The 12,308-nt window shown below is 46.2% G+C and overlaps 1 protein-coding gene and 1 long non-coding RNA gene across 3 annotated transcripts; one reads left to right on the top strand and one right to left on the bottom strand.

Moving 5' to 3' along the window:
- Positions 1-538: 538 nt before the first annotated feature.
- LOC100956118 lies at positions 539-3,206 on the bottom strand. The gene is made up of 2 exons (XR_001161731.1): positions 2,704-3,206; positions 539-864 (listed from the first exon to the last, which is right to left on the bottom strand). It is a non-coding gene; the product is annotated as an uncharacterized LOC100956118 (long non-coding RNA).
- Positions 1,747-11,970, top strand: SERTAD4 (SERTA domain containing 4). Of its 2 annotated transcripts, none has more exons than XM_003800508.2 (4): positions 1,747-2,106; positions 6,977-7,168; positions 8,412-8,527; positions 10,412-11,970. In XM_003800508.2, exons 2-4 carry the CDS (start codon positions 6,994-6,996, stop codon positions 11,186-11,188), a joined length of 1,068 nt encoding a protein of 355 aa, XP_003800556.1. In that variant the 5' UTR covers positions 1,747-2,106; positions 6,977-6,993; the 3' UTR covers positions 11,189-11,970. The 2 variants fall into 2 exon arrangements, with proteins under 2 accessions (XP_003800556.1, XP_012667308.1); XM_012811854.1 differs by lacking the exon at positions 1,747-2,106 and adding an exon at positions 6,320-6,499 and having other exon boundaries at positions 10,412-11,521.
- Positions 11,971-12,308: the final 338 nt, after the last annotated feature.

Genomic DNA, 12,308 nt, shown 5'->3' on the forward strand with positions numbered 1-12,308 from the left:
GGATTTCCCCATAGTCCTTTAAATGCTATAAAACTTTAATATAGGGAGATAAAAACCATAATAAGCCATGCCTCTAAGCCCTCACATTTAGTTCTTTATTTGACTTAGACAATAACCAGTTTTAGATACTGATTTAGATTTTTAAGTACTAGCACTGCTTTAAATGCCCTTTGCTGCTCCTTACTCTTCTCCCCCACCCAAATGAAAAGTATATTCTACTCTTAATCTGGACATACAATTCTCATTGACTGCCCAAAATGGATCTTTACAATTCTTAAATTGTCATCATAATGGCCTACATGGAGCATGAGCCAATGCAATTTAATATGGCTCAGAATAAAGCCAAGATTGATGCCCAATTCCCAATTTTAGACATGCAACCCTGGAATGTCTTTTGGAAAAAATGAAATAATGATCCTGGTAGACTGTTGGGTTAGTCTGTTTTCAGCATAATTGCCTTCTCTCGGCTTCCTAATGCCCTGAAAACCTCTGAGAGTCTTTAATGTACAAAGTTCAACAGAAACACCTTCAGAACAGATTAGTTCTAATTATGTTTAATATTTGTTTGCTGTTTTATTGAATAAACTGCATTTGCTTTATAAAAAAAAAAAGAAAGGAAATTCACTTAACAGCATGTCAGTCACCCAAATTTTAAGTGTACAAATGAAATGGAAAACATTTATTACACAAATTTAATTACAATTCTAAGAAATAAACATGCAAATTAGATAGAGTTCAATTTGCACATGCTAATCCTCATCCTTGATCTCCTTCCTTCCCTCCCTGATTTTCAGTCTGTGCAACTCCTGGATTCCTAGGGAGCCAGGCAGCCAGAGGTTTGGTTTTTTCACAGTCAGAGGATCACTGTTTTAAAGGAGTGTTATATTTAGCACATCTGGCATAGTAGCAGTAAACAAACATTATAGTCTTTGTAACACTTTTGTGCAGGTGCCTTCTCCCGATTTTATTAGGTCTATGCCTTCCAAGCCTCTGCCTTCATTACACCTGAAATGACCCATCTCGACTGTGGAGCGGTCCCTAGACAGAAGTTATGAATTAATGTTTTAAAAAACAAACTCAATTGAGCCCAATATAGGGGAACGTACTATTTGCAAAATACTCTGATCCTGGGGCTTAAATTACATTCTCTTGAACGAGGACAACCTTCTTTATTACTTTTTACTTCCTGGAGGTTTTCTCTGGAGGTTCCCCACCCAGAAAGAGTTGCCAATTCAAGTTGCAGCAGGACCAAGGTTGCTTTTTTTCATACAGACGCAGCTCAGGAGGGGAACCGGCGGGGGAGGGCGGCGAGGGGAGAATAACTGCTTGGTCCTGCAAAGACATCTGTTTCTCATCTCCTTTTGCTGTGGCGAAGGAGAAGAAAGTCTTCTGCAAAGGGTGGGAAAGGCACAGATTTTTTTTTAATCACACGCACACATAACAACAAAACTAAACCAAAAAAAAAAAAAAAAAAGAGAGACATCTCCGAAGGTTGCAGAGTGAATACATTATTCGGCCGGAGCCGAGCCCCCAGGGCTAGGGCGGGAGCCCGAGAGCGCGTGGGGTCTGGGCCGCGGGCTGGAACTGGGCCCGCGTGTCCCCGGGCACTGGGAGGGGAGGGGAGGCAAGGGAGGAGGGAGGGCGGAAAGGAGGGAAGGAGGCAGGGGGCGGGCTGGGGTGGGGGTGCGGGAAAGGCGCCCCGTGTGCTGCCGGAGGAGCGGCGGCGGCGGCGGCGGCGGGAGGAGAGGAGGGAGGGAGAGCGGGCGCGCTTGTCATGTTCCCTCTCTCACCCTGGGGGCATCCTGCAGAACCTCTCCTCGGAAATCCACGGGGAAATGGCAAACAGGATTGACGGGTTTCACACGCTCCTCGCTAGACAGAGCCGCTCATTACCATAACCGTCTGCAGCGACGGCGGCGCAGCGCCCCAGTCGCGGCGACGGGACCGGTCGGGACCCTCGCCCGCCGCGCACCAGCGGCCACCGCCGAGCGGGCCGCCGGGCCGGGACCCGCGCGAGTGTGCACCCGCGGCCGGGCTGGCGCCGCGCCCAGAGCGGACCAGCGGCAGCTCCGCCGCTGCGGCCGCCGCCTCCCCGCTGACCCCGCGGTAAGAGCCGAGCTGCGCGCGGGCCGCGGGGGCGACGGCCAGGGCGGGTGGAGGGCGACGGCCCCCGGGGCTGCTGTCTGCGCGGACTGGCACCCACCGGGCCTTCGGCGCGTCCCCCCGGCGCGAGGTCAGCGCGGGGGTCACCGAGTGGACTTGCAGCGGCCCGCGCGGGGGGCGTTGGGGCCAGGGCACAGCTGGGCGAGGAGGAGGCGCGGGCTTTTCCAGGGTCGGCGTGCGCCGCGGCGGCTTCTCCAGGGCGGGAACCGCTGCCTCCTCTCGGGCTGCTCGGCTGCCACCCGTGCACACCAGGGGCGGTTGGGGAGAGCAGCTCTGGTAGACTCAGGGTCCTCGGTGGCCGCTTAGTCCCTCACCCTAGGGGACGGGGATCGGTAGAAAGGATGCCCCCAGGTCTGGACGCCGCGGCGCTTGGCAGGTGGGGAGGGAGAGATTGTGGATGTCAGGGGCGCGCCTTTGCAAGAAAAAGGAATAGATGCGGGAGCTGACACCTTCTGTCCCCCGCCACCCCGCCCCCGCACCCTCCTCCTAGGCAGCCAAGCCGCGCTGCGGGCGGCGGCGGTTCCTCTGTCCTCAGCTCACCTCCCCGGCGGGCTGAGGCTGCTGCCCGCCTGGTCCACGCCTCTGCCTCTCTCCTCCCTTCCTCCCCTCCCGTCTCTTCGGCCCTAGCAACTTTCCCGAGTGCCCAGCTGTGGCCGCAGAAGCCGCGGGAGAGGTGACCGCGGGACTAGGGTGGCGTCCTCGCCGCTGGGTCCCATGGACGCGCAGGGCAGCCCCGCAGCGGTGGGCTCCCAGTGGGTTTGGCCGGCGACGGAGGGAGCGCTGGGCGGGCATCGCTGCGGGCTGGAGCGCGGGGCCCGGGCCAGCCTCGCCAGAGCCCTGCCAGCCGCCGTGAGTCATTTCCTTGGAATCCTACCTTTGGTGTTTATTTCCCTTAGAAGGAAACTTGGTTTGGAAAAAAAAAAAAAAAGGATAAGACATAACGAGTAATAATAGCTCTTATTCTTCACGAGAGGCACACGGCTCTGACACCGTGGAAAGACAACTTGCCTTTGTTCCCGGACACTTGGGGTGTTGTTTACTTTCTCCTGTGGCCAGCGGCCGCCCTGGAGCTGCTGGCTACCCGGGAGAGGGGCTGAGGGGCTGCAGCACCAGTCCCTGGGGGTGTGTCTTTTCGAGAGCCCAGACGTGTTGGCTGCCGCCAGCCTGCTGGAGGTCGGTCCCCTAAACCTCAGACTCCCCCACCCCCCCGCCAGTCCGGTGCGGGAGAGAGCCCACGCTGAGGCTCAGACACCCGGGCCCCCCTGGCTGCTCCTTAAGCCCGGCTCTCTCGCCTCCTCAGCCCCAAGACCTGCCTTAAAGCTTTTGGTCTCGTGGGGCTTGCAGCTGAGAAATGCTCTTCCCAGGGCAGACAGGTGTACTGCAGGGACGGGTAGAAAAGCGACATCTGTCTGTTTAGAAGGGTTGAAGGATTTTGTTCTGCCCATCCAGATTCTTCCACCTCCTCCACCTTGAGCATACAAGCTGTTGAGATCTGATTAGGGACAATGTGGAGGTCAGGGTCTTGGTTCCACTCGGCAGAACGTTTAAAACTGACAGCATCAGTGGTGCCTTGGAAATACCAGCCCTCTACTTCCCTGCTTTCCAGGGTTGGAATCAGACTTCTAACTGCTACCATGTATAATGCTCCTGATAAAATGTTCTCTAATTTCCAAAGACAGATGGGAGGAAGGATGGGCAAAGAATGGCCAGAAGGCTCCCCTCCTTGTTAGATTCAAGGTGCCACTGAATTCACAGCTACCCTGTTCTGTGTGCCAGCCACTCCTATTAGCATTATAATGGCCCCAAGGAAAGAACAAGCCTAACTCTCTTGAAAAACCAAATTGTATAGAAATGCCTGGTAACTTTACTGTGAACATTTGCTGGAAAAGCTTGACATTGTAGCCCTCAGCCTTCTGGGGATGCTTGAGATGTCATTCCACTACATCTACTTGGGCAACAAGATGGATCTGCAGGAGCCTAAAGATAATGGGTTAGGGCTTTGAAAATGTTTTAAACCTTATGCAAACACAATTTAGCACCCTCCTTTTGAATCCACTCACCTGGTGTTAAGAAAACAAATTTTGCCATATGTGTATCTTTGTCTATATTAACAGCACGTGAATTTGTAGACTTGAACTCGGAATTATCATGTACAGAGAATGACAATTTGGATCTCTACATACTGCAAATAAAGATTCATGTTAAACATTGGTGCTTAACACTGCACCCTCCCATTTTTCATGAACATTAAACTTCTTGATTTGCGAACATCCCAGTGTAAGTCCTAAAGAAACTAGGAAGACTCAATTGAAAAATCTCCTCCCCGTTCCCAAATCGTCCCTACTCATTCATGTTTTATTCAGGCTTACATAAATCACTCGAAGAACTCAGCCTTTCTAGTTTAAGATTTTGTGTGTAATAGTTTTCCAGTTTAAAAAAGAAAAACTTACTGAATTAAATATTGTAAACAAAAAAAACACAGTGAAGATAAACAATATTCTGCCACGTTTCAAGGTCAAATGCATAACGATAGAAATTTATATGCTGGAAACCATGCTAACAAATAGATACTTTGAAATCCTTAACAATCAAAAAAAACTAGTCCTACAAAGTCATTAAAATGTAAACAAACTCTGGCTAACAAAAAACAGCACAGGGCCCATATAATGTCCTCTTAAACAAAGGTAATTGCTGCTAGGGGCCTGCAAATGCTTTCCTTTCTTGAGGGCATGAGTTTGTCATCCTGCTTTTGTTTATATGTAATAACATTCTACATAGGCAAAGCCTTGAATCTTAGTCCCAGAGTCTAGCACAAAAGTGACTGTAAATTTCAAACTGGAAAATGTTGCTTTCTTCAATAAGAAAGGGTTACTGACTCTCTTAAAAAGCTATAATTCACGTGCTCCTGGCAATAACATCTCCTGATATGATTGTCTCTCAGAATAGGTTAAGAAATTGGACCATTTCATGAGAGTCTTCCAAGGAATAAATCATCATAAAATTTGATACCTTGCTTGGATGCAGAGTTGGAGGGGTGATGGAACAGCTTACTTTGTTAAATCGATATAGGTAAAATTTCTTGGTTGATGACTCAAAGAGAAAAATGAATTGAACTACTTTTAATTTTTTCTCTTGTAATATGGTTTTCTAGTAAGTCCTTCTGAAGTCTCTTTGGAAAATATCTTAAAAGAGAAGGAGAAGGTGGTTTAGTAGTATAAATCAGCTGCATCCTAATTCCACCCACTGACCAGGACACCTTCCTTGTCTGTCAAAAGGTCATGCTTTATTATTCAGTGGGGTTGGGACAGAAGGGGAGATCTCACAGAGAAGACTGGGTGAAAGAGTCATTGCTGCCAAGAGCTGCTCTGTTAGACAGAAGGACATTGTCACCTTAAGGAGGGTATTTCACATTACCCTGGTGGTCTTCCTCCTCGTACCTGGAAGTAGACACTCCTTATAGCATGTAGGTGGTCATAGTCTCCCATAAGACAGTGATAGATTCACCCTTTCCCCAAAACATTACAAGCTGTATAATTTGGACAAGAAAGGAAGAACTAGATTCCTAGTGTATATTTGAAAGACAATCAATCTTCAGAAAGCAAGCCTGACATCACTTTTATGACAGTTCTTTAAACCGCAAAATGAGATAGTGGAGGTTGTGTCTCCTAAAGGAATTGGCAGTTAACAAGGCACTGAGGCTGCTCGCTGGGCTATCACCCCTGGTCTATGCCCCCTTGATCTTTTTACTTTAACCTCAGACTCTCCTCTCCCTTGAACTTACTCTTACTGAGCCCTGCACAGGACCAGATAAAGGCACTGAGCCCCATGAAAGTGGCCTCCATGCCCTGAGTTTTGGAAGTGCCCAGGGAACATCACAACCAGAGAGGCTCCCATGTCCCTGCAGACTAAGGGAAGGGAGTGACTGAAGAGAAGGGCAGCGATGTGTTGCCTCTTGGAAAGTTCCTGCCTTGTGGCTGGGCTTTGCAGTGTAAAGAGTTGTTGGCTGCCTCTGGCCCCAGAGCCCTGGCTCCTGTTTAATATTCTGCCTGCTCGGTTGATGTTGTGCTTGGCTCCTGTGGGACTGCAACTCACGGCTTGAAACTGGAGCCAATTTTCTGTCTTCATCTCTCAGTGTTTTGACTGGAGGCAGATCCAGTTCAGGCCGATCAGGGCTGGTGGAAACAACTACCGAGTGTCTCTCTGTCTGCTTTGCATTGGGAGAAGAAAGTGGAGGAAGCCCCAGAATGTTGTAGAGGAACTGGCCTGCGGAAAGGAGAGGAGGAGGGCGTAGGGGCAGCAGAACAGACTGAACCTCAGAGCATCGGTTGGAATTATGGTGGAGATTTCTCTCTCCCCCGCCCTTTTCTTTTGATTGATTAGTGGGTTTCATCAAAAGAGGCTCCCAGGGGATTGACTAGAAAATTGATTTCGCCTTACTAATAGAAAGGAAGTGCAAGGATTTTGGCTTCTTAGCGGTATATTTTCTGCGGGAAGGTCAGGAGGAAAATGTGTTTAGGAGGCAAAGCAGCTGTCTGGAAGAGGGCTGAGGGGAATCTGAGAACAATAAGAAATGGGGTTTTAAAGATCCGCCCATGAAATGCAGATTGCTGAACACAGAGGCTGAGCTAATAGCAGCAGGAGAGTTTGCTGAGGTTTTCTTTGGAAAAATAATAAAATGTTTCAGGGTGAAGGGGAGGGCCATGAAGTAAAAGTTTCCCAAAGCAAAGGAATGAAGATGCCAAGGCCATCCTCAGGCTTGCTCCTGATTAGGGCTGTTTTCTTTCTTTTTTTTTTTTTTTTCTGTTTCCCCCAGATCCGAGGCTGTCAGAGATGACTCTGGTTCTGTCCATGAATAGATTCTGCGAGCCCATTGTCTCGGAAGGAGCTGCTGAAATTGCTGGGTACCAAACACTATGGGAGGCTGACAGCTACAGAGGCCCAAGCCCTCCAGGGCCAGCACAGACTCCTTTGCAGGGAGACCGGGGAGCTGGTCCCCCACTGGCAGGTATTGTCCTTGACCTTGCCCTGCTGCCCTCTGCACCAGAGGCCAAACGGGTGGACGTGAGGTGGTGCCTGGGGCACCCTTCTGAGCTGAGAGAGCTAATGTTCCAGGGAAGTCCCTGGCCACCTGTGCACTTCTAATAAGTGAGTCCAGAGCTGCAGGGAGAGGACCAGAGGTGGCTTTTAAATCGCATTCTACCCTACATCTATCTACGTGTGTGGCTGCTTGCATATAAGTCTTGTGTCTGTAAGAAACCCAAACCAGATATTGAAACTCGAGTTTCGGTTTTGGTTTTCTACTCTGTGGGACTGTATGGTTTTCTTAGAGCTACAAAAGCGTGGCGGACTCAAAAAAGAAATTTTTATCCCTTGAGACAAAAAGGAATCTGCACGTTGGACCAGCAGCTATGTGCCTTTCCTTGTGAGTAAGCATACGATTGGCTTTGGCATTGTAGGAAAGAAAAAAATTGTAAGCTGGGAAAATAGAAATAGATTCTTCCTGATTCATACTCTCATAGACTAAGATTAAGTTCCTTTGGATTTTTGTGTAGTACTAGCTATCTTTCAAAAGGAAACTAAAATACATATACTCAATGAGGTCTGTTTGGCTAAAAAAGGATTAATAACAGTGGTCCTTAAAGTTTAGACCCTACTTTTATTTGTGGTTTACAGGTTACTTTATTGAGAGTGAAAAGGACTTTTTGTTACCCCTAATTGTAATTTTAAATGTTAAAAATTTAAATCTTGCGTTTTCAAGGAAAAAATACTGTAGTTCCAAAGTGCAGATAACCATTTGTTTACTCACTTAGAACTCATCATCTTTTAAAGTTGTTTGGTTATCAGTAGTTACAGTTAAAGATGGACACATTCAAACGGTGGTGTTATGTTACCATGGATTTAATTAAACAATTTGAATAAATACTATTACATTTGAGAGTAATTGCACTCTCCTCCTTTACGAATTTTGCTGTTTGCCTGTGCATTGAATTAAGATTCTGAATATTCAGGAAATGCTGAACTATGTCATTTTCCTCTATAATTGCCTGGAAATCTTTGCCTCGCCTGGGCCACAGGATTCCGTGTGATAGCAACTATTAAGACAAATGTTTATTTTTAATCTCCACATGTACAGACAAATACGTAGCCAAGTTATCCTCTAGAAGGAAAGGAAAGAAAAGAAAAGTATTTTGTTTGGAGAACCTCTGGCAAACCACATGTCATGTGTCATATCTGATTTATTACCACAGGATCACATTACAGGGGAATTTCAAATCCTATAACAACATCCAAGATCACATACTTTAAGAGGAAGTATGTGGAAGAAGAGGATTTTCACCCACCACTCAGCAGCTGTAGCCATAAAGTATGTTTTTTTAATAGTCGTTATTTTTATTAAGAGTTTAAGATACTTAGTAACAGTTGCTTGATCCATTTCCAGAATTTAAATCATTTCACCCAAGCAATGAAAATGAACCACTTCTCTGTAGAACCACATTAATCGTTGTCACTTTTTTGAGTCCTGTGTTATTTTTCACAAGTACTTGAAGGGAAAGCCAGCAAGAGCTCTTCTACCCAGAAATAACAAAATTATATAATCCAAAGACTATTTTTTTTTACTTATGATTTAATATTTCTCGGGTTGCACTTAGGGTTAAGGTTCTTCCACACTTTCAAGTGAGGGAAACACACTTGTTCCTTCCCGTCATGCCCTCCCCCAGTCTGAGCTCCAGCTCCTGTGGCCAACGCTATTTCCATGTGTTCCCACATGGGGCTGGCTGGGTATGCAGGGCTTTTCCTGACCTCTTAAAGGCAGACTCAACCATCCTTTGCATGGGTGCATGCAAGTAGAAACATGCCCTTCATTGGCCATTCGTGACATGTGTTAAGTTTGTTAAAATATAGAATTCACTCCCAAGAAAGACCAGTTCTAACTTTATTGCATGTATAGCAAGAAAAAATAGGATGGGGAAAATATAGAGAATTATGAATCTGGGTATCTAAGCTTTTGAAATAGCAGTTCTTTTTTCTTTATGGTTACCTTCCTTCAAAATAAAACAACACTATCTGCTGATTTAATCAAGGAGGGTGTAAGCCCAGACCGTGGTTGTCTGAAATGCAGAGAGGATTTTCAATGCACCTTCCTCTCTGTCTCCTCTTGCCCTACCCCGCACAGCCCTCCACCCCATCCTTTAGATGTTGCTTTTACCTTGCTTATGAAAAGATAATAGGATCCACTGGAGGGTGCTGGGTTTTCCCTGCATGCATAGTTCCTGCCTTTGGTCAGTCTGGGCTGGTTTAATTCACAGGTCTTCAGGTTAGGCAGTCCTTTTGCTTCTTTTATGACCTGGAAGAGCTGGACTGCAGGACACAAACAGTTTATTTCCTTTTTAGTTTCTGTGTTGTGATTGTAGCAGTTTTCCAATTGCTATTGGATTTTGCACCAACCATCACACACTGACAACATCACACAGCTCAGGAGTGAGTCCTCTCCTTCCCTCTCTGTGTCTCTTCTCCTGCTCTGCCCCACAAAGAGGCTCTCTCAGGGTCTGAGCCTCATTCATCACTATTGTCCTCTTATCAAGTAAAAATAATTGCAAAAAAAAAATTGCAAATGTGAAATCCAGAGCATTAAAAGAGGAACAGCACTGAAAGCCAAACTCAAGCTTCTTGATGATTAGACGAGAGTTTGAAGTATTCTCACTGGGAGTTGCACCATGACAACTTGTTAAAAACATTCATGGGTTGTACAGTTTGTGAGTGTATGTGTCTGAGTGTGCACGTACAAGTACCATAATACAGTTTGATCAATTTCACAAAGTGATCATGCCCATGTAACTAACATCCAGATCAAGAACCAGGACATAACCAGCAACCAGAGTCCTTCCTGTGCCTGCTTCTAGTCTCCACCCCTCCATCCCGCCCCCAAACTCACTGCTTTCCTGACATCTAACTGCTCAGATTAGTCCTGTGTTTCAGCATCTCCCTCTTCAGGCCTTAAAAGATTGAAAACCTGACCCATCCCTGCTGAGGTCTGCATGGGGGCTGTAATCCAGGAGGTGGGTGGGAGCTCCAGCCAGGTGAGGAAGGGGGGATGTCTGCACCAGTGGGGACAGTAACTCCAAGAAGCCTTGGGACAATAAGAACACAGCATTCCTAGACCTAGACTCCTCCAGGAAAGAAATGTGCTGGGATGATATTTTTATATAGTCTCTTTCCTAAGCTTTCTCTTCCTTGTTTTGGTTTTTAGACCATCTCAATTTTTGAGGAACGAGCCCACATCCTTTATATGTCTTTAGAGAAGCTAAAGTTTATCGACGATCCTGAGGTGTACCTCCGAAGATCAGTCCTCATAAACAATTTGATGAAAAGGATCCACGGGGAGATTATCATGCAGAATAACTGGTGCTTCCCTGCCTGCTCGTTCAGTGGCGCCTCCGCCCAGGAGTGGTTTATGGCTCAAGACTGTCCTTACCGAAAACGACCACGGATGGCCAAAGAGGAGTGTGAGAAGTTTCATGCCTGCTGCTTTTACCAAGAATGTGGTGGCCACTACCTAAATTTGCCCCTTTCTGCCAACGCTAATGTCGGAAGTGCCTCCACCGCTGCCTCCTCTTCCTCTTCCTCCTCCTCTTCCTCATCTTCCTCTTCCTCTCCCCCTCTGCCTTTACCGAGTTGTTCCCACCAGGTGGATTTTGATCTAGGCAGTGCACCTATTTACAAGAGCGATGGCCAGATACCTGCCAATGAAATATTCGTTACTAATGTCAGATCGCTTGGTATTCAGGAAAAGTCCAAATTAGATGATGAGAAGGCCAGTAACGACAGCAACAGAGAGGGTGCCCCCCTCCACCATGAACCTGTGGGAAATGACCTTGCTTTTGAGTGCAAAGGCCAATTTTATGATTATTTCGAGACCGGATACGATGAGAGAAACAATACAAGTGAGTCTTGGAAAAAGTCCTTAAGAAAAAAGGAGCCTTCACCGAGTAACAAACTGTGCTGTGGCAAAGGAAGTAAAATATAAGCCATCTTTCTACCGAAACTTTGAAGCATGCACAGCATGATCAATTAGCACTCATAAATTTTATTTTGAATGGATTTTATAGTTTTGTACAACTGATGAAATTATGCCGTGAACATGCCGTGTCATTTTACTGCCTGGAGAGCAGATTGCGTAAAACATCTGTACAGTAGGCCTCAGTGAGCTACTTATCAATGTGATCTTTCCAAGAAGAGAGTTGACTTAATGCTTAAAAGTATATCTCAGTTTTCTTACAGAAAAGAAATCAATAGATTAGACGGGGGCACACCGTGCCCTTGTGATATTTCCATCCCCTTCCACCCCAGGAGTCACTCACTAGCTAAGAAATCTCAACATGTTTGCCAATTAAGTTGGTCGTTGTTGGGTAAGCAAATCAGTATAACCAGCAACAATGTCTGCTTATCCTATAGGATACAGTATTCTTTTTGTTTTGTTTTTTTAAATAGAAGACCGAAGACAGGGAGCTAGATGAAATGGCTTCATGATACTTTCAAGTATTTATATTTAATAGTCTTTCATGACCAATGAAAATAGGATGTCACATGATGAAAATGGGATGTAACGTAACGAAACACACCTGTCCGAGGGTGGCAAGGGTTTTCCCTGCAAGTTCCTGGCTTGCCTGCGATGGGTGATAAGGCTTTTAGAGAGGTATTATACAGGGCGATTTTTGGTGCCTTACTTTAACTTAATTTTTGCCAATGTGAAAATTAAGGATAAATCAGAGTTACAGCAGGGATTTAATAAACAGGAAAAAAAAAAAACACAGGGTGGATCAATATGGTTTGGAAACTGTTAACTTCGAACTATTGCGTTCAACCTTTGATTCGACATCTCTATTCTTTGTTTTTGATGCCCAGTTGCTTTTGGATTTGGCATTTTTCGGTAGGGATGGAGGAAACACCACAGAGCACCGTCAGAAACCAGCACTAGCTGCTTGAGCTTTTCTGTGGCAACAGTCCGTTGCTGGGTTTGGGTTTTCTGGGTTTTGGGTTGTTTTGTTTGTTTTCTTGTCCAATGAAGTTCCTGAACCAGTGGCATGCATTATACTTTAATCTGTTTTGCATCATTTCCCTCGTTTAGATTATAAAAGCATGTGGTT

This window comes from Otolemur garnettii, unplaced genomic scaffold (assembly GCF_000181295.1).
Source record: "Otolemur garnettii isolate 467f Iridium unplaced genomic scaffold, OtoGar3 scaffold00178, whole genome shotgun sequence".
Taxonomy (NCBI): Eukaryota; Metazoa; Chordata; class Mammalia; order Primates; family Galagidae; genus Otolemur; species Otolemur garnettii.